The sequence below is a fragment of the Nomascus leucogenys genome, chromosome 20 (assembly GCF_006542625.1).
Source record: "Nomascus leucogenys isolate Asia chromosome 20, Asia_NLE_v1, whole genome shotgun sequence".
In the NCBI taxonomy this organism is placed as follows: Eukaryota; Metazoa; Chordata; class Mammalia; order Primates; family Hylobatidae; genus Nomascus; species Nomascus leucogenys.
This window is the reverse complement of record NC_044400.1, coordinates 48,302,480-48,321,839: the sequence shown is the minus strand read 5'-3', so window position 1 is coordinate 48,321,839 and position 19,360 is coordinate 48,302,480. Positions and strand designations below refer to the sequence as shown.

The following is a 19,360-nucleotide window of genomic DNA, read 5'->3' as shown; positions in this document are numbered from 1 at the left end:
CCCATCCAAAGCCTTTCTATTGGAAACCAATGCCATATTAGTACCTAAACTGGTAGCAGTTCTGTTTTACATTTGTGAAATGGGATGAATTTTAAATCTTTTTGATAGAATCTAATGAACAAATATGAGTTAATTTTAAAAATGCGAGTTGAGATAATCTAGTTTAAAGTCGCAGCCAAAATAGAAGTCAGCTGTGATTCATTTGAAACTATGTGGACATTCCGAGTGCTGATAACAGAGGAGGGCCTTCCTTTGAAAGTATTATTTTACAAGGTGATTATAGCAAAGCTACAATGAGTATGACAGAAAGCCATAATATTTTTTTTGATACAAAGAAACATTGGCTCTTTAAAAGAAGGTACCAGAAACAGAAGCAACAGTTAAAAATTGGTGAAAGCAATGAACTTTGATATTAAATTTAATTTTCTCTTGCCTTGGTGTCTTGACTGTCATACAAATGAAACTCAGCTGACTAGAAATGCTGGAAAAACCATTATTCTATAACAAAATTACAGCTACCTAGGAGGAATGAGTTCTGGTCTTTGCAGCACTGTGGGGTGAATATGGTTAACTATAATTTATTGCATATTTTCAGAAAGCTAGAAGAGAGGACTTTGCATGCTCCCAACACAAAGAAATGATAAATGTTTGCGGTGATGGATTTGCTAAGTACCCTGATTTGGTCGTTATACATCATATGCATGTATGGAAATATCACTCCATCTCCCATAAATGTGTACAATTATTGCATGTCAACTAACACTAAAAGGGAAGAAACAGTATCATATGAATCTATTAAAATAATGCCCTTGTTTTGTCTGAGCAGGAAGTGAATAATTTTTTCATGTCCCAAAGAGAAGCTAGATCATGACCTGGGCCTTGAAGTATCAACAGTGGCCCAGGGAAAAGAACTGCGGGCATGACCTGTAGGAAGAAGAAGCCGGGCTGTGAAACCACAGGGAGGAGAAGTGGAGTTGTGGTGGCAGCAGGAACTGGGGCTGTCTGGAGACGACATGAGAAAGTGGGAGTTGCGGCAGTGTCAATGCTAGTTGTCCTTCTGCCCACGTGCCATGAGACATATCTTCTCCTCGGCTATGCCAAATTTCAGGACTCCCTCAACACTCCTTTCCTTGGTATTTAACCCAAGAGAAAGGAAAATGCACATCCACGTCATCTTGTACCCTAAGGCTCCTAGCCGCTTTTTATGTAATAGCCAAAAATGGAAAACAATCTAGAAGCTGAAAACAGCCTACATATCTGGCAACAGGTGGTAAATGGCATGCGACTCAGCAATAAAAAGGGATGGACGGTTGATGAACATAGCACTGAGGAAGATCTGAAAGTCATTATGCTGAGCAAAACAATGCAGACATCTCCCCTACCCGCACTCCCCAAGCAAAGAGTACGTGCTACATAATTCTGTGTATTCATTTATTATGTATTTATTTATTTTTGAGACAGAGTCTTGCTCTGTCGCCCAGGCTGGAGTATATTAGTGCCATTGCCGCTCACTGCAACTTCCACTTCCTGGGTTCAAGCGATTCTCCTGTCTCAACCTCCTGAATAGCTGGGACTACAGGGGTGTGCCACCATGCCAGGCTAATTTTTGTATTTTTAGTAGAAATGGGGTTTCACCATGTTGACCAGGCTGATCTCAAACTCCTGACCTCAGGTGATCCACCTGCCTCGATCTCTCAAAGTGCTGAGATTATAGGCATGAGCCACCATGCCCAGCCTATTTATGTTTTATTTTTTAGAGACAGGGTCTCTCACTCTGTCACCCAGGCTGGAGTACAGTTGTGCCATCATAGCTCACTGCAGCCTCGACCTCCTGGGCTCAAGCAATCCTCCTGTCCCAGCCTCCCCAGGTTACACCAGGTGAGCACCACCGCACTTGATTAATTAAAAAAAATTTTGTTTGCGTTTGCAGAGGAAGGGTCTCACTATGTTGCCCAGGCATAATACATACTTCTGTTTCTATAAAACTATAGAAGATGCAAACTAATGTTTAGTCAGGCAAACAGATCAGTGGTTGTTTGGAGACAAAGTAGAGAGGATGGATTACAAAGTGGCACAAGAATTTTGGGGGTGACGGGAAGTGTTTGGTAAATTGTGTTTTAGTTTCACGGACATGTTCATATGCCAAAACACAAGTGGACAGTTTATGTACAGTTCATTGTAAAAAAAAAAAAAGTTAAAACAAAGGTAGTGCCCCCAAATAAAAGAACAGGGCCTGCTAGATGGTAAGTTCTCAATAAATGTCAGTTAACAATAATAATAACAGGTATGTACTATGATTATTCCTACTTTACAAAGTGGAAACTGAAGCCGAGAGGTTAAGTAACTTGCCCAAGGTCACACAGTCAGCTGGTGGTGTGTCCAGGATGCAGTCCAACTCCAAGACCTGAACCCCATGGTAGGACAAAGGGTGTGAAGACAGGGCTAGAAGAACGAGCAGGTCCAGAAAGAAGATTATAAGAGGCACCATGTCAGAGGAGCAGCAAGGGGGACTGGAGGGCAGTGGGTGTGCGAAGAAGGCTTCCACTGAGAACGTTCTATGGGCATTTTGTATCAAACACAGGAACTTGCCTTTTCTCACTCAGTCATTAATTCACATACCATAAAATTCACCCATTTGAGGCCGGGTGCGGTGGCTCACATTTGTTAATTCCAGCCCTTTGGGAGGCCAAGGTGGGTGGATCACTGGAGGCAAGAGGTTGAGACCAGCCTGGCCAACATGGTGAAACCTTGTCTCTACTGAAAATACGAAAATTTGCTGAGCGTGGTGGCACGTGCCTGTAATCCCAGCTACTCCACAGGCCGAGGCAGGAGAATTTCTTGAACCTGGGAGGTGGGGGTTGCAGTGAGCCGAGATCTCACCACTGCACTCCAGCCTGGGCAACAGAGAAAGACTCTGTCTCAAAAAAAAAAAATTACCCATTTGAAGTATATAATTCAGTGGGTTTTAGTATATTCACAGGGTTGTGAAACCATCATCACAGTTTAATTTCAGTGTTTTTGGCACTCCCCCAAAAAACCTGTACGTATCAGCTGTCACCCCCCATCTTCCTCTTCCTCCCTTACTTCTTCAGCCTTAGTTAACCACAGATCTACTTTTCATCACTATAGACTTGCATATTCTGAACATCTCACATGAATAGAATCATGCAGTGTGTGGTCTTTTCTGCCTGACATCTTTCACTTAGTATAATGTTTTCAACGTTCATCATGTTGTAGCATACATCAGTAACTCATTTCCTTTTATGGATGAATAATGGATATACCACATTTTGTTTATCCAATCATCAGTTGATGGCCATGGGTTGCTTTCAGTTTTTGGCCATTTTGAACAATGCTGCTCTTCTCAATCAGTTTTATTTCAACACCTGATGGTTATTTCAACTGGTAAAGAGAGAGGCATATATCAATCACAGGCACAGATACGATCTGAGTAGACGGCTATTTATTTGCAGACCATCTGGTTTATTTTGCATTTAACAAAATATGTGGGGACTCTTTTGACATATTTTTCTGTGCAGTAAAGAACTTAGACTTAGGCTACAGGTATCAATGATAGTGCTTCCTAATTACTTGTGTTTAGGAAAATTGTTTGCAAAGGAATTGATAACTTTTATTGAGTGCTTCCTATTAGGTTGATGTATATTTTCCAGTATAATTCTTACGCTATTCTGTGTGCTCAGTTTTAATATCCTTAATGTAAATTAGACTTCTGAGGCACATGGATGTTGTAGTACGTACTGCGGTGCCTGCCTCCAAGTTCACCCACAGGTACATACTGGCAGCTTCTCATTTTAACCACCAGTCTCTTTGCTTCTCAGCCTGAGGCTTTCTCTGACTGCCTGAAAATCCCTTAGCAGTGCTAGGGATCTAATCACTCCAGGGCAATCCTAAACTGTTGAAGTGACTACATGCTCAGCTTTCCTTCTTCCTTCCAGACGTTCTACATGAGAGGTCAGCAAACTTTTGCTCTTAGGGCCAGAAAGTAAATATTTTCAACTTTGTAGGCCATACGGTCTCTGTAGCAACTATTCAACTCTGCCATTTTAGCATGAAAGTAACAATAGATGGTACCAAAAGAATGGGCTTGGCTATGTTCCAATAAAACTTTATTTATAAATAGACACTGTGTGGGTTGGATTTGACCTGCTGACTGTAGTTTGCTGACGCCTATTCTCCATGATTTCTTAGAAGATTCCTAACGGAGTTGAACCCCAGTTGCACCGAGAGGTAACCCATTCATTACCACACCCTTTTTTTACTGGCTTTTCTTTCTTCCCTGTGTCTTTATTTACATGCCTGTATTTTTGCTTCCTGGGTTCTTTAACCAGACAAACTCCCTGTCCCAAATTCCTTCTCTCAGGATCTGTTTTTGGGGGAACCAAATTGACAAACCAGGACAATACGATATTACACCAGGCTGAGAATATGCATATGAAGAGATCAGAGGCAGTGGCATGAGTCTGAGCTGCAGTTCTGCACCTGAATGACCCTGGGCAAATAACTTCACCTCTTTGTGCCTCCTTTTCCTCATCTGAAAAATGGGTATTGTCACAGAACCTACTGAAAAAAGTTGTTAGGAGGATTTTATGTGTTAATCTGTGTAAAACAGAAGCATGCCTGATGATAGAGAATTTCTTATTATAAACCATAGAGACTTGTGAATGGTTCACAAAGTTTTTCATTCATTTATGGAAAGACCTTTATGCCCTCTTTGCAAAAAAAAAAAAAAAAAAATGGGCCGGGCGCGGTGGCTCACGCTTGTAATCCCAGCACTTTGGGAGGCCGAGGCGGGCGGATCACGAGATCAGGAGATTGAGACCACGGTGAAACCCCGTCTCTACTAAAAATACAAAAAAATTAGCCAGGCGTGGTGGGGGGCGCCTGTAGTCCCAGCTACTCGGAGAGGCTGAAGCAGAAGAATGGCGTGAACCCGGGAGGCGGAGCTTGCAGCGAGCTGAGATCGCGCCACTGCACTCCAGCCTGGGTGAAAGCGCGAGACTACGTCTCCAAAAAAAAAAAAAAAAAAAAAAATGGATTCAGTTAATGGATTTTTCAAAAAATTCTTAAGACTTCATTTTTTTAGAGTAGTTTTAGGTTCACAGCAAAATTGAGAAGAGGCTACAGATATATCCCCTCCCCACCCCCCGCCCCCGACATGCACAGCCTCCCCCAATAGCAACATCCCCCACCAGAGTGGTCCATTTGTTATAATTGATGAACCAACATTGACACATTGTTCTCACCCAAAATTCATAGTTTACATTAGGGCTCATTCTTGGCGTTGCACATCCTGTGAATTGGACAAATGTATAATGACATGTAGTCACTTTTTTTTTTTTTTCAGACGTTGTTTCACTCTTGTTGCCCAGGCTGGAGTGCAGTGGTGTGATCTCGACTCACTGCAACCCCCACCTCCCAGGTTCAAGCAATTCTCCTGCCTCAGCCTCCCAAGTAGCTGGGATTACAGGCACTTGCCACCATGCCCAACTAATTTTTGTATTTCTTTTTTAGTAGGGGCAGGGTTTCACCATATTGGCCAGGCTGGTCTCGAACTCCTGACCTCAGGTGATCCACCCTCCTCGGCCCCCCACAGTGCTGGGATTATAGGCATGAGCCACTGCACCTGGCCTATTCACCATTTTAAATTATTTATTGTGAGAAATATAAATAGCTGAACAATACAATGTACTTTTCCCCAGTTTGGCTTTGATGATTTGAAAATATATTGTCCTTTGTGTTCAAAAAACACAAAGCACAAAGAATTCCTGTCTTTGGGGGCTATTTACTGTATACTGAAATATTTATGAATGAAATAGCATATCAGGATTGTTTTTAAAAATGATCGTGGGAAGAGAAGTGGGTGTGGATACTGAAATAAGATTGGTCCCGAGCTGACACTGGTTGAAATTGGGTGATGGAACCTGGGAGTTCATTATAATATTCTTTTTACTTTCCTATTTGACATTTTTCATAAACATAGGTGGTTAAAAAATACATGGCCTCAATCTATAAACAAAACTTTGCTGCTATAAGAACTGCATTATAGGAAGGAAGGAGGGGAATTATCTCCAGCTGCATACTGGGGACCACCACCCTAATTTGTTAACGTATCAGAACTACAGGCTCTTTTTTATTCTTATGCCCAAGACCCTCTGCAATATTTATCTTCTGTGGTCACAGCAGGGGAAGGAGCCTTGTGACACTCTGCTAGGGAAGAGGAGATGCAGTGACACTCAGCCAAGTTAGGGAAGTGGACCTTCGATATTTGAAAAGGACATTCAAAACAACATTTGAAAGAGGTCAGAGTATTTGTTCAGTGAAACACTTAGGATCTATAAAATGGTTATAGTGTTTGTCTAGGAGAATAAACACTGAAAATCTGTAGAGAGGTCACAGCCTTTGCCCACAGGAGTAAATCATTCAGATACAATTTTTAGCTATTACAATATTGACATGGAGTTCAAGTGATAATTGGTATGTACTTTTACCATGTCCCTCCCTGTGACTGTATAAACCTACATACTGACACCTATGTGTTCTCAGACTATGTATGAGCCTTGCCCTGTATTACGGTGCTCATCATCACTGTAGGGGACCTTTGAAAGAGCTGCAGGAGGGCCGGGCGCGGTGGCTCACGCCTGTAATCCCAGCACTTTGGGAGGCTGAGGCGGGCGGATCACGAGGTCAGGAGATCGAGACCACCCTGGCTAAAATGGTGAAACCCCATCTCTACTAAAAATATAAAAAATTAGCCGGGCATGGTGGTGGGCGCCTGTAGTCCCAGCTACTCGGGACGCTGAGGCAGAAGAATGGCGTGAACCCGGGAGGCAGAGCTTGCAGTAAGCCGAGATTGTGCCACTGCACTCCAGCCTGGGTGACAGAGCGAGACTCCGTCTCAAAAAAAAAAAAAAAAAAAAAAGAGCTGCAGGAGAGAGTGAGGAAGAAAGCCCTGCCTGGAAAGCAACAGTGAGCCACCAGTGTCAGCAAAGTGAAGCTTGTTGCAAGGCCTGCAGTCATTATGAACCCAGCAGCTTCTAGTTCATCCCAGTGGCCCTGAGACTATTTATCCTGCAACTTCACACGCGCTTTGAAGTTTTGTTGTGATCTTTGCTGAGTCCGTGCGGAAATCACAGGCTAGATTTTAGACTTTTTACTTTTCAGCATGTGATTTAAAGTTCTGTTGACTTGGGGAAAGGGCTGATAATCTTGTGCTAAATCACTGATGGAATTTAAATTAAAATCTCCATCTCTCAATCAATCCAAATGTCCATCAATGGTAAACTGGATAAAGAAAATGTGGTACATATACACCATGGAACACTATGCAGCCATAAAAAGAAACGAGATCATGTCCTCTGCAGGAACATGGATGGAGCTGGAAACCATTATCCGCAGCAAACTAACAAAGGAACAGAAAACCAAACACCACATGTTCTCATTTATAAGTGGGAGCTAAACAATGAGAACACGTGGACACAGGGAGGAGAACAACACACACTGGGGCCTGTCAGGGGGTGGGGTGAGGGGAGGGAGAGCATTAGGAAAAACAGCTAATGCATGCTAGGCTTAATATCTAGGTAATGGGTTGATAGGTGCAGCAAACTACCATGGCACACATTTACCTGTGTAACAAACCTGCACATCCTGTACATGTACCCTGAAACTTAAAAAAAAATTTTTTTCAAAGGGGAAAAATAAAATGTCCGTCTCTTGAATCCTGGTTTTTTACTTATCCCACATGGCCTTGTCGTTTGCACACATTATGTGATGGTTTTGAGTTGATTGGGGCTGCAGAAAAATTGTGCTAATTTACAGTGAAAATCAAATCAAGACATTTGATTGATGATGTGTGATCAAAATTGTGCACGGCTAGATGTGCTGATTGATGACGTGGTTTTGGATATGCCGTTTACTGTCTCAGCTGCAGGTAATTGGAATCCATATGCATTAGCTCCATTCCTCTCCCACTGCAGCGTGCAGACATTTTGCATTCAGAGCCAGTAATTTGGTGCCTTTTCCGAAAAGTTTGGAATGAAAGCATGAATGCTAAATTTTGGAATACCACAGTGTGATATGAAAAGCATATTGCTAATTAATGGAATAGAACCAGGTAGGAATTTCTTGGACAGATAAGAGAGAAATGGTGTTTTTAATCTGGAAGTGATACAGGGTAATTCATGTGAGCTCAGTTTTTAACTGACAAATCTTAATATCAGACTTTATTAAAAACGTTTTCAAAGTGTCATGTGCAATTAAAGCTTCATCAAGGAGAGGCACTTGCATGTCATTACTGGTAATAGAATCCTGTTCCTGTAGTTTTTAATTCCCACTTTTCTGAAATGAAATACAACCAGTTATGTAGTATAATATGTAAAATCTACTAGGGAATTCAATAATTTTGCAATTAAGCTTGAGGTATTTTAAAATCATTTTGTCTATTAAATATGTCACTATAACTGTTTAATCATGACTTGAATAAGAGACAGGAGAAAATGTATCTGGGAAAATGCAAATGGTCGATGAGTAGAAAAAGTGACAAAGGTTGATGTGTAGAATAGTGGTAAATTCTACAGAAATTTAGAGCCCCTTCAAGGGAGGGATAAACATGAGCCATGCCTGGGAGACAGTTTGTATATTTTGAGAAGATTGGATGGTTACTGTGGTTAGCTTGGTATGTGACCAGGGACAGCAGAAAATAAGGATGAGTTCAGCTAAAAGTAATAGAATGCCTAATTTACAGTGGCTCGTATCGTCATTTCTCATTGTGACATCATTAGCAACATTGCCAGGGAGCCTGTTATTAATGTAGATTATCAGGCCCCACTTCAGCCCTGCAAAATCAGCATTCCCATTGTAAGGAGATTTCCAAGCGATTCATAGGCCTATTAAAGTCTGGTCTAGAAAACAGAGATACTTAGATCACAGAATAAGGATCGGAATGCAAGCAGTTCCAGAGTGGCTAGATCTAGATCATCAATAACAGGCTTTTGTCTCATTCCACTTTGCAATCCCTAGCATGCTGACTTTGGCCTTTTGTTGTGTGGCCTCAGGATTCCAAGATGGCTGCTGTGTCTCCTCACACCAGTGCGTTCTAGGCAGGAGAGGTGGGGCAGACATCTTCTAATATCTCATTGGCCAGACGTGGGTCACATGTTGACTTTTTTTTTCTTTTAATCTTTCCTATGGTACTGAACATGTTGACTTTTAGATGACTCACTTGGGAAGATAAAATGATTAACATTACTAATTTTTACATTCATTCATTCAGTTAAAAAAAAAAATTGCCTACTATGTGGCAACTCATGAGCATTCCATGGGGCTACAGCTGAGATCAAAGGTCTACGTCTATTGTCTGAACAAAATTAGGGTTATTTTAGTGAAGAGGAAATGGGGGCATCATTGTTAGGTAGAATCAGTATCAGTCACAGGTAGGTTGAGGCCAGATTTGGAAGGGTCTTGGAAGTCATGTCAACAATGGACGGAGACCATCACTTTGAGGTGATTCAGGTAAGAGATGATGAGGACCGGCCTAGGACAATAGTGGCTGCCATGGAGGAAAGGATGCTTTGAAGGTCGGCTCTGAGGCGGAAGTGCCTACTTAGTGATACTGTATGTGGGCGATGAAGAGGAGGGGTGATTCACTGAAACTCTGATGGGATCCCTGTCTCAGACCAGATGACATGAAAAAAACATTTATGTATCATATGACTCTTAGCAGTGGATTTTTTTTTTGAGACAGAGTCTTTTTTTTTTTTTTTTTTTTTTTTTTTTTTTTTTGAGACAGAGTCTCTCTCTGTCGTCCAGGCTGGAGTGCAGTGGCGTGATCCGATATTGGCTCACTTAGCAGTGGATTTTTTAAAAACCTATGTATTTAACACGTACATAAACAGGTGATACAAGCTCTGTAATCTAGATTTTCCACCTAATGTGTCATGTACCGATTGCTGTCAGTACATGTAGAACTAGTCTCATCTTTCTTTAACTCACTTTTTATTTTTATTTGAAAAATGTTGTAAAACACAAGTTAAAAACCATGTATAATCTAATAAATTTAAGAAACTATAAAAACTAAAAAAAGAAATTGCCCCTTCATTTTACTTCTGGAGCATGTATCTCCCCCAGTTTTTTTCCAAAGGTAGCGCAGACTTAATGAGAGATTCCCACGACCTGCACATACATACCTCTCTATGTGTATACAGTTGTCCCTCGGTATATATGGGGACGAGGGCATTGGTTTTACCACCACTGTGGATACCAAAATCCATGGATGCTCAAACCCCTGATATAAAATGACATAGTATTTGCCTGTAACCTGTGCGCACCCTCCTACATACTTTAAATCATCTCTAGATTACTTATACTACTCAATACAGTGTCAATGCTACATACATACTGTTATACTGTTTTGTTCAGGGAATAGTTATAAGAAAAAATGTCTGTACATGTTCAGTACAGACACAACCATCCTTTGTTTTTTCCAAATATTTACAATCCACAATTGGTTGAATCCACAGATGCAGAACCCATGGATAAAGAGGGTCAACTGTATATAAATTACAATGTGTGTGTTACAATGTGCAGTTTCCACTGTGACTCTTTTTTGCAAAAATTTCTGCCCTTTGTTACGAGCACCTGTGGTCCAAGAATAAGCAGTGTTTAAGAGAGCTTTACCTCAACGTTTACACTTTTCATTTTTCTATTATGCATATAGATTATAATACATATCATCTGGGCTGGCCGTGGTGTCTCATGCCTGTAATCCCAGCACTTTTGGAGGCTAAGGTGGGAGGATCGCTTGAGTCTAGGAGTTCGAGGCCAGCCTGGGCAACATAGTGAGACCTTGTCTCTATTTAAAAAATAAAAAATAAATGTCTTCCCCCAAAATACATATAATATGCTTTAAATAAACTTTTTTTTTTTTGAAACGACGTCTCTGTCACTCAGGCTGGAGTACGGTGTCACGATCTAGGCTTACTGCAACCTCTGCCTCCCAGGTTCAAGCCATCCTCCCACCTCAGCCTTCTGGGTAGCTGGAATGACAACCGGCTAATTTTTGTATTTTTTGTAGAGATGGGCGGGGGGGGGGGGTTCTCCCTATGTTGCCCAGGCTGGTCTCGAACTCCTGGACTTCAAGCGATCACCCATCTCAGCCTCCCAAAGTGTTGAGACTTACAGGTGTGAGCCACTGCGCCTGGCTTAATGAACTTCTAATACACTATGCCATTTAAAAGTTTGTTTCATTCATTGTCTGACTCTCTCTTCACTAGGATATGTTTCCTGAGGGCAGGGGTTTTGGTTTGTTTTGCTCACAGATGTATTGCCACAGACTAGACAGTACCTGGCCCCAAGTAGGTGCTCAATACATATGGAATGTGAAGTGAATAAACTTCCAGCAGACTATACTCATTGTGCTTTAACACATTTAAAATGACCAAATGGCTTTTCCCTGTACTTCCATTCTGCGTCTTTTCCCCTTGACCTCATGTGATATGCTCAGGGACGCCAACTAATGTTAGTTTAACTTAAGAAAAGTGGAGTGTAGCCGGGCACAGTGGCTCACACCTGTAATCCCAGCACTTTGGGAGACTGAGATGGGCAGATCACTTGAGGTCAGGAGTTCAAGACCAGCCTGGCCAACATAGTGAAACCCCATGTCTACTAAAAATTAGCCAGGTGTGGTGGAGCACACCTGTAGTCCCAGTTACTTGGGAGGCTGAGGCACGAGAATCACTTGAACCCGGGAGGTGGAAGATGCAGTGAGCAGAGATTGCGCCACCACACTCCAGCCTGGGCAACAGAGCAAGACTCCCTCTCAAAAAAAAAAAAAAAAAAAAAAAAAGAAGGGAGTGTAGAAACGAATTTCCCCCAAAGAAGCCACTGATGCATGCCACGGTGAAACTTAAAGGATTACTCTTATCCGGTCTTTGGGATTATATGCACCGTTGCCTCCCTCCCCTTACATGAAGGATCAAGCTGACCACATAAACATTTAGACTCCTTGCGTGAGATGGGAGAACACAAGCCCCTCAGGAGTTTGTATAATACTCATGTCCACAGTTACACAATGCGGCAGACATATCCCTTCCTTTCCAAAAGAAGGAAAGAGACAAATATATGATACCTGATATCACACATGTTTTCATTCTTCACAATCATTAAAGTAATAAATAACACTACTTTTTAGAGACAAGGAATTTATCTGTTGACAGGAATATGTATTGCTGGGCACGGTGGCTCATGCCTATAATCCTAACACTTTGGGAAGCCAAGGCAGGAGGATATCTTTTTTTTTTTTTTTTTTTTTTTTTTTTTCTTGAGACGGAGTCTCGCTCTGTCGCCCAGGCTGGAGTGCAGTGGCGCAATCTCGGCAGGAGGATATCTTGAGCCCAGGAGTTCAAGACCAGCCTGGGCAACACAGCAGGACCCCTCTCTACGAAACATAGCAAGATTACCTGGGCATGGGGGTGTGTGCCTGTAGTCCTAGGTACTCAGGAGGCTGAGGCAGGAGGATTGCCTGAGCCTAAGAGTTCGAGGCTACAGTGAGTTATGATCACACCACTGCACCCCAGCCTCAGCAACAGAGCAAGGTCCTCTCTCTTAAAATAATAAAAATAAAAAATAAATAATATAGAAAGAGAAGAGAGTTGCGATTCCAAAACAGTCTTTCTGACTCCAAACTCCATTTTTATCCTACACCACTTTTTCATAAAAGTTCAGAACAGATTGTTTGATGTTTTTCTTATTGTTCATTATTACTTTTTAAAAGGTCAATTCTGACATGTGATTTACATTTCCTGACAAACTACATATCATTTTCCTCCCTCCCTTGTGTCTTTCCTTCCTTTTATTCTTCCATTTATAATGCAACAGATGATAGTTTTCCATGGTGTCCTGTAGGTAGTGTATTTTATCTTAAAATACCAGATAAAATTATTAGCAGCCACTTGTGGAAAGCTTCACTGGAAAATATTACTTCAACCATACTTATATGTTTTTTAAAATGCTATTTTTGTTGATCTCCGCTTAGAACAACAGAAACACAGATGGCTACAGTTACTGGATTTGCTGCCAGTTTTTATGCCCCTTTTCTCATATACGTTTATGGTGACCAAGTTTACTTTCAAAAACATATGCTAAGAACAGTAACAAATTTTTCAGGTTTGAAGTTGTCTGGGAAAAAAGTATGCTTCACGTTAAGAGTGTGTAAGATCAACAAAGCAGATTCATCTCCTAGAAAACCCATTTTCTGAGCAGGCCATTTTCATCTCTAACCAATAAACACCAGATTCCTTAGCTTGGCAGTCAAGAACCTTTACCGTATCTGGTCCCAGATGATTCTTCATATTTTTTCTTTTAGTTCCAAGATGGTGTACTCTATTTTCCAGCAAAATGGGACAGTTTATTTTTCTTCGTAGCCACGCTTTTCTCTGTTTTGTTCATTGTTGTTTCTTTTGCCTGGAGAGATTTCCTCTTCTCTTACTTAAGCATTCCATCTCTCCTAGCTCAAATGCCACCTCCTCCAGAAAGTGTTCCTGGATTAGATTTGCTTTCACACCTCTAGACCTCACTGATCTTTATTTGTCCCTTCTTTAGGACACATATATGACATCTTTTACTTTAATTATTTCTGCCCCAATTCAGAGTACCATTAGAAGGCTATTAATAAACAATGAATGTGTCAGAACAGTTGAAAGAAGTTGTTTAACAATAATTCCTGCTAATGGTATAATGAGACGGGATTACAGACAGGTGCCCTGCAAACCTTATTGTAAAAGTTGCCTACCATAGTATTTGAAGAAAAACAATTCAATTGGAATGCCTGCAGATTGGCACACACACTCTCTACCCCACCAGTCTCCCTGTTCTCCATTGCCTTCCACTGGCACATCATATATTTACATTCCCTGACTGACTCTGGGTGGCACTTGAGTTTAAAAGCTCCACATAGAGGTTACATCAATCATTTGAAATACCAGGTCCAAGTCATGGCTCTGTCACTTTCTAGCTACTTGTCTCAGGTTAAGAGCAAGACTTCTAATGATACCTTTGAATGGCCCTTTGTATTTGAGGTGGCCTTATGCAAATAAACAGGTACAGTTGACCCTTGAACAATGTGAGGGTTAGGGGCGCCAATCATCTGCATAGTCGAAAATCCACCTATAACCTTTGACTCCCAAAAAGCTTAACCAATAGTCTTCTGTTGACCTCACCAATAACACAGTTGACTAACACATATGTTGTATGTTATGTGCACTATATCCTGCATTCTCACAACAAAGTAAGCTGGAAAAAAGAAAATGTTATTAAGAAAAATCATAAGGAAGAGAACATATTTCATTATTCATTAAGTAGAAATAGATCATCATAAAGGTCTTCACCCTCATTGTCTTCACGTTGAATAGGCTGAGGAGGAGGAGGAAGAGGAGGGGTTGGTCTTGCAGTCTCAGAGGTGGCAGCCACAGAAGAAAATCTGAGAATAAGCGGATCCATGCGACTCAATCCTGTATCGTTCAAGACTCAACTGCATATTTTTGCATATGGGCTCAAATACATACGCACACATGGCCATGGGTCAAAGATTCATAGAATGAATTAGACAACAAGAATATTTATCATTGAATTGAAATGGCTCACTGCAAAACTGCCCTCAACTTATCTGTAGGCCTTAGAAACAGAAGTGACCCTTTGATGCTGTGAATCAATAGCCTGGACTAGATTGGGGTTGGGTTGGCAAAGGTACATAGTCATTGCCATGGTCCAGTATTCCTGCCCAGGCAATCACCATTAGTAGTCACGTTGCTCAGACAGGGCCTCTCGGCTCTCCCCACTGCTGCATGCTGGATTGTCTGCCACCAGTAGATCAGAGTTGGCAAAATGGATAAATCGGGATGAAACATTTGAGCATTTTGCAGTTTAGAGAAACTTCAGGGGTGCTGCTTTAGTAAAAAATGGAAGACTTGCATTTATTAAAGGTTAGTAAGAAGTGAAATAATGTATGCAAAAGTACATTATAAATTAGAAAATGCAATAAAGGCAGAAACTATTTATTTATTGGTTGCTCTGCCCTTTACCTAAGTGGTTTTTGATCATTTAACAATGTGTAAGAGTTGGGTTTTACCTCCATTTTATGGATGTGGAAATAGGGCTTGGATGTTAGCTAACTTGCCCAAATCTTACAGCTAACAGAAAGTGGTACTCCCGAGATGTCTACCTGGGTTTGTCTGACCTCAGGCTTGTGCTCTTTATATGAGTTCACGCTAACTCTCAGATGATGTGCTAGGCACAAAAATTAGATATTACACCAATTTCTACTATAGTTAACATTCTATCTAAATATAAAGTGGGACCACGGTCTTAGATGAATGTGGCTCTTGAGAGCGGCAATAATCCAGAATGGCTACTCTGATCTATGTTGATAAGGAAATTGGAGAACCAGGCACCCGTGTGGCTGCTAAGGATGGGCTGAAGCTGGAGTCTAGACCTTCAATCAAAGCCTTAGATGGGATATCTCAAGTTTTAACATCACGTTTTGGCAAAACGTTCGATGCTCCATCAGCCTTACCTAAAGCTACCAGAAAGGCTTTGGGAACTGTCAACAGAGCTACAGAAAAGTCAGTAAAGAACAATGGACCCAGCAAACAAAAACAGCCAAGCTTTTCTGCCAAAAAGATGACCGAGAAGACTGTTAAAACGAAAAGCTCTGTTCCTGCCTCAGATGACGCCTATCCAGAAATAGAAAAATTCTTTCCCTTCAATCCTCTAGACTTTGAGAGTTTTGACCTGCCTGAAGAGCACCAGATTGCACACCTCCCCTTGAGTGGAGTGCCTCTCATGATCCTTGATGAGGAGGGACAGCTTGAGAAGCTGTTTCAGCTGGGCCCCCCTTCACCTGGGAATGCAATCTGTTTGCAGTCTCCTTCAAGCATTCTGTCAACCCTGGATGTTGAATTGCCAGCTGTTTGCTATGATGTAGATATTTAAATTTCTTAGTCCTTTGGAGTTTGTGTGTATTTGTATTAATAAAGCATTCTTTGTTTAACAACATAATAAATACATAAATATAAAGTGGGTCATATTCCTCTTTATGTGCATCTGTCTCAGCTGTCCCTTGTTTCTATATTTCTTTCATACTATGGCCCCTACCCTTTGGGGATATGTCAACATGATTTACTTCTGTAGAGAAACAGGAGACAGGAAATAGCAAAGGATAAAGGAGAAAAGGCCAGGGTCAGGCCAAGAACTTCCTACATCTTTTCTTCCCAGCCTAGTGTGAACCAGATGAAAGCCTTAAGGAGGTCCTAGCAGCAAAGGGAGATAATTAAAAGAATGATAATTTTGTGGAATGCTAAAAAAAATAGGGAACATATTTGCAGCTAGGACTAACACTGATGATCTTAAAATGTCTATATGGCTAAATAATATTCATGAAATCCCATATCTTATTCTGCTAATGTCTTATAACTTAAAGCACTTTTATGTCCATGCCTTGAATTCTGTACAAAGCTTGGATAGAGTCACAGATGTCTGGTGTCAATCCAGATCGCCTGAGAGGCTTCAGGGGTTCCTCTGTGGTTCCTGAATTCCAAGACTTAGTGAGTTTCCTAGACCAGGAGCTGCTATTCATTATACATGTTAGTGGTTTTGCTCTTTCTACTGAAAGTGGGTGGTGGTTATGTCTCTGAACATGTTATTCCACAAAAAGCCAACTGGATGTGGCTATTTAAGAACCATCAAAGGCCATGACAGGCCAAAGTTTCCAAATCCCTCTTCAATCAAAGGATGCTGTCAGAACTGACCTCCAAAAAAGATGCAAGGTCTCAGTCCTAGGTTGTCATACTGGTCCTTAGAGAAGAGTTACAATTTTGTCATCTGCCCCATTCCATTTTGTTTTTTGCTTCCATGCTATTTTAAAACTGGAGAAGGTTTAAGTTTAAAAATTCAAGACAAATCATAAAATGTTTGAGAAGTTACTTGTACATTGCCTTTCTTCCCCAATAAATTGTGGGCCCCATGAGGGCAGGGACCATCTCTGTTTTGTTCACTATGGTGTCCAAGTACTTCCCCTTATCTTGGAGCTGATTCTATGGTGGGCTGCTCCAAGTAATCTTTATCTTGGGCCAGTAGCCACACAGGTCAAGGATAAGTTTCCATTAGGTGTGGGCGTAAGCTCCTACCCAGCCATTGTCCTCTTCACCAGAAGAACTAAATTTCATCTGTAAAGGAAGACATCACATTCTGTAAATGGTAGGGCCTCGTTCTCCTGTACAATTCGTATTTCTGCATTTTGGATTCAAGAACCATAGGTGTATCCCATGGCAAAAACAGGAAGTATTACTGGAGTCAGACTCCCTGGGTCTTAACCCTGCTTCCTCTGTTTAATGGATATGCAGCCTTGGGCAAGCTGGTTAACGTCTAAAATTTTACTCTTAAAGCTGTTGATAGAGACACTAAACATGTTTAAATTTCTAAATGTTTACTGCCATATTTATATACAGTTATTAGCATAGTAAGGATCTAAATGATATCAGAGTAGAAACTCAATAAATATTTGTTGGACAGATGAATAACGAACCTCTCAGACTTCAGTTTCATCACCTGTGAATAAAGAGGTTTAGCTATATGGTGTCTTTGCAGTTCTAATATCCTGTGGACTTATGTTAGTAGTTATGATATTTTTTATTCTTAGTAATTTTTTCAGGATTACTATGAGGATAATAAGAAGTCAAATTCTAAACTGAAATAAGTCAAGGGAATTGAATAAAAACAGAAAGTTTTTAAAAATCACCCTAAGTCCAATGATCAGCTGGCCTTTGATTTAAAGTGTGTCTGTGGTCAGCCCACGGAAATAGTATACAGCTTCTCTGAAGCTCTTTAACATCTTCATTACGGTCAGCTTAAGTACTTCTTTGGCAATAAACATCAACTCTTTTTCAGGTATCTCTTTGCATACGATGGCCTTGGCATGAGACATGAAACCATTAAGAAAATACAAGCCAGGTCCTCTGCTACAGTCCATAAAAATCACTTAGTTGAAGCTATGCATATTTACTTATTAGTTTACACTCATTTTTAAACTGACTCACAAAAAGTACAGTATTAGGCCATTCTTGCATTGCTATAAAGAAATACCTGAGACTGGGTAATTTATAAAGAAAAGAGGTTTAATTGGCTCACAGTTCTGCAGGCTGTACAGGAGGCATGGCGGCGGCATCTGCTCAGCTTCTGGGGAGGCCTCACAAAGCTTCCAGTCATGGCGGAAGGCCAAGGGGGGAGCAGCCCTCTCACATGGCAGAGCAAGAGCAAGAAAGAGTTGAGGTGGGGGGTAAGGGAGGGGGGAGGTCCAGGTGGGCGGATCACTTGAGGCCAGGAGTTCGAAACCGGCCTGGCCAACATGGTAAAACCCCGTCTCTACTAAAAATACAAAAATTAGCTGGGCATGGTGGCACATGCCTGTAATCCCAGCTACTCACTGAGGAGGCTGAGGCACGAGAATCGCTTCAGCCCAGGAGGTGAAGGTTGCAGTGAGCCGAGATCACGCCACTGCACTCCAGCCTGGGTGACAGAGTGAGATTCCGTGTCAAAAAAATAGCCATCTGTGTACTTATGTACAAAATATCTGAAACTGCTAAGACTGGGTAGTAATTACATGGGTACCTCTCATATTATGCTATTTAAATGTTTTAAAAATATTTAATAATTTTTAAGATCCTAAGAAATAAGAATACTGTAATAAAAAAAATCCAATATCAGACTCTACTCCCTTGTAGATTAGGAATAATATCCCTGTTCTTTTTCCCCCCAATGGCTCATTTGTACTTGGCATTTGGTGCCTACTTAAAACACCAGGGTGACTACAGGGTCCCTAATGTTGGTTAGGGGCTCTCTCTGTCAGCTTTCTTAGCACCCTCTCTTTTCCTTCTCACTGCATTTATCACCCATTTGTGTCATTTCCTGTTTACTTGCTGTATGGGCCTGCTGGACCATAAGACGTTCCTGTAGGGGCAGGTGGCTTGCTTACTTTAGCATCCCTGAGGACTGGAATGCAATAGATATTGAGTGGCTGAATGAATTACTGCAATGGCGACTGCAATGGCTTAAGTTCAGTTCTCTGCACACACATGGGCCAGGGTTGGATATGCGAAATTACCACTTGATGAAATTAGTTAAAGCAGCATTTGTTGGCACAGAGAGGCTGTGTGCCCCTTTCTTGGAGTCCCCTAGGCTTCAGTGCATGCACCACAGTCTCACAGTTGGAAAGGAGGGTCGGGGCGCTGTACTTCATGTAAGGTGATTCTAAATCTTGTGCTAGATCCACTGGCACATCCAACTCGAGACTCAG

At 41.4% G+C, this 19,360-nt stretch overlaps 2 protein-coding genes across 2 annotated transcripts in view; both read left to right on the top strand.

Moving 5' to 3' along the window:
• Window positions 1-19,360, top strand: part of TBC1D1 (TBC1 domain family member 1) — a 247,157-nt gene that overhangs the window by 55,594 nt on the left and 172,203 nt on the right. The window lies entirely within an intron of this gene.
• PTTG2 (pituitary tumor-transforming 2) lies at window positions 15,269-16,002 on the top strand. The gene has a single exon (XM_003258570.4). It carries the CDS (start codon window positions 15,415-15,417, stop codon window positions 16,000-16,002), a length of 588 nt encoding a protein of 195 aa, XP_003258618.2. The 5' UTR covers window positions 15,269-15,414.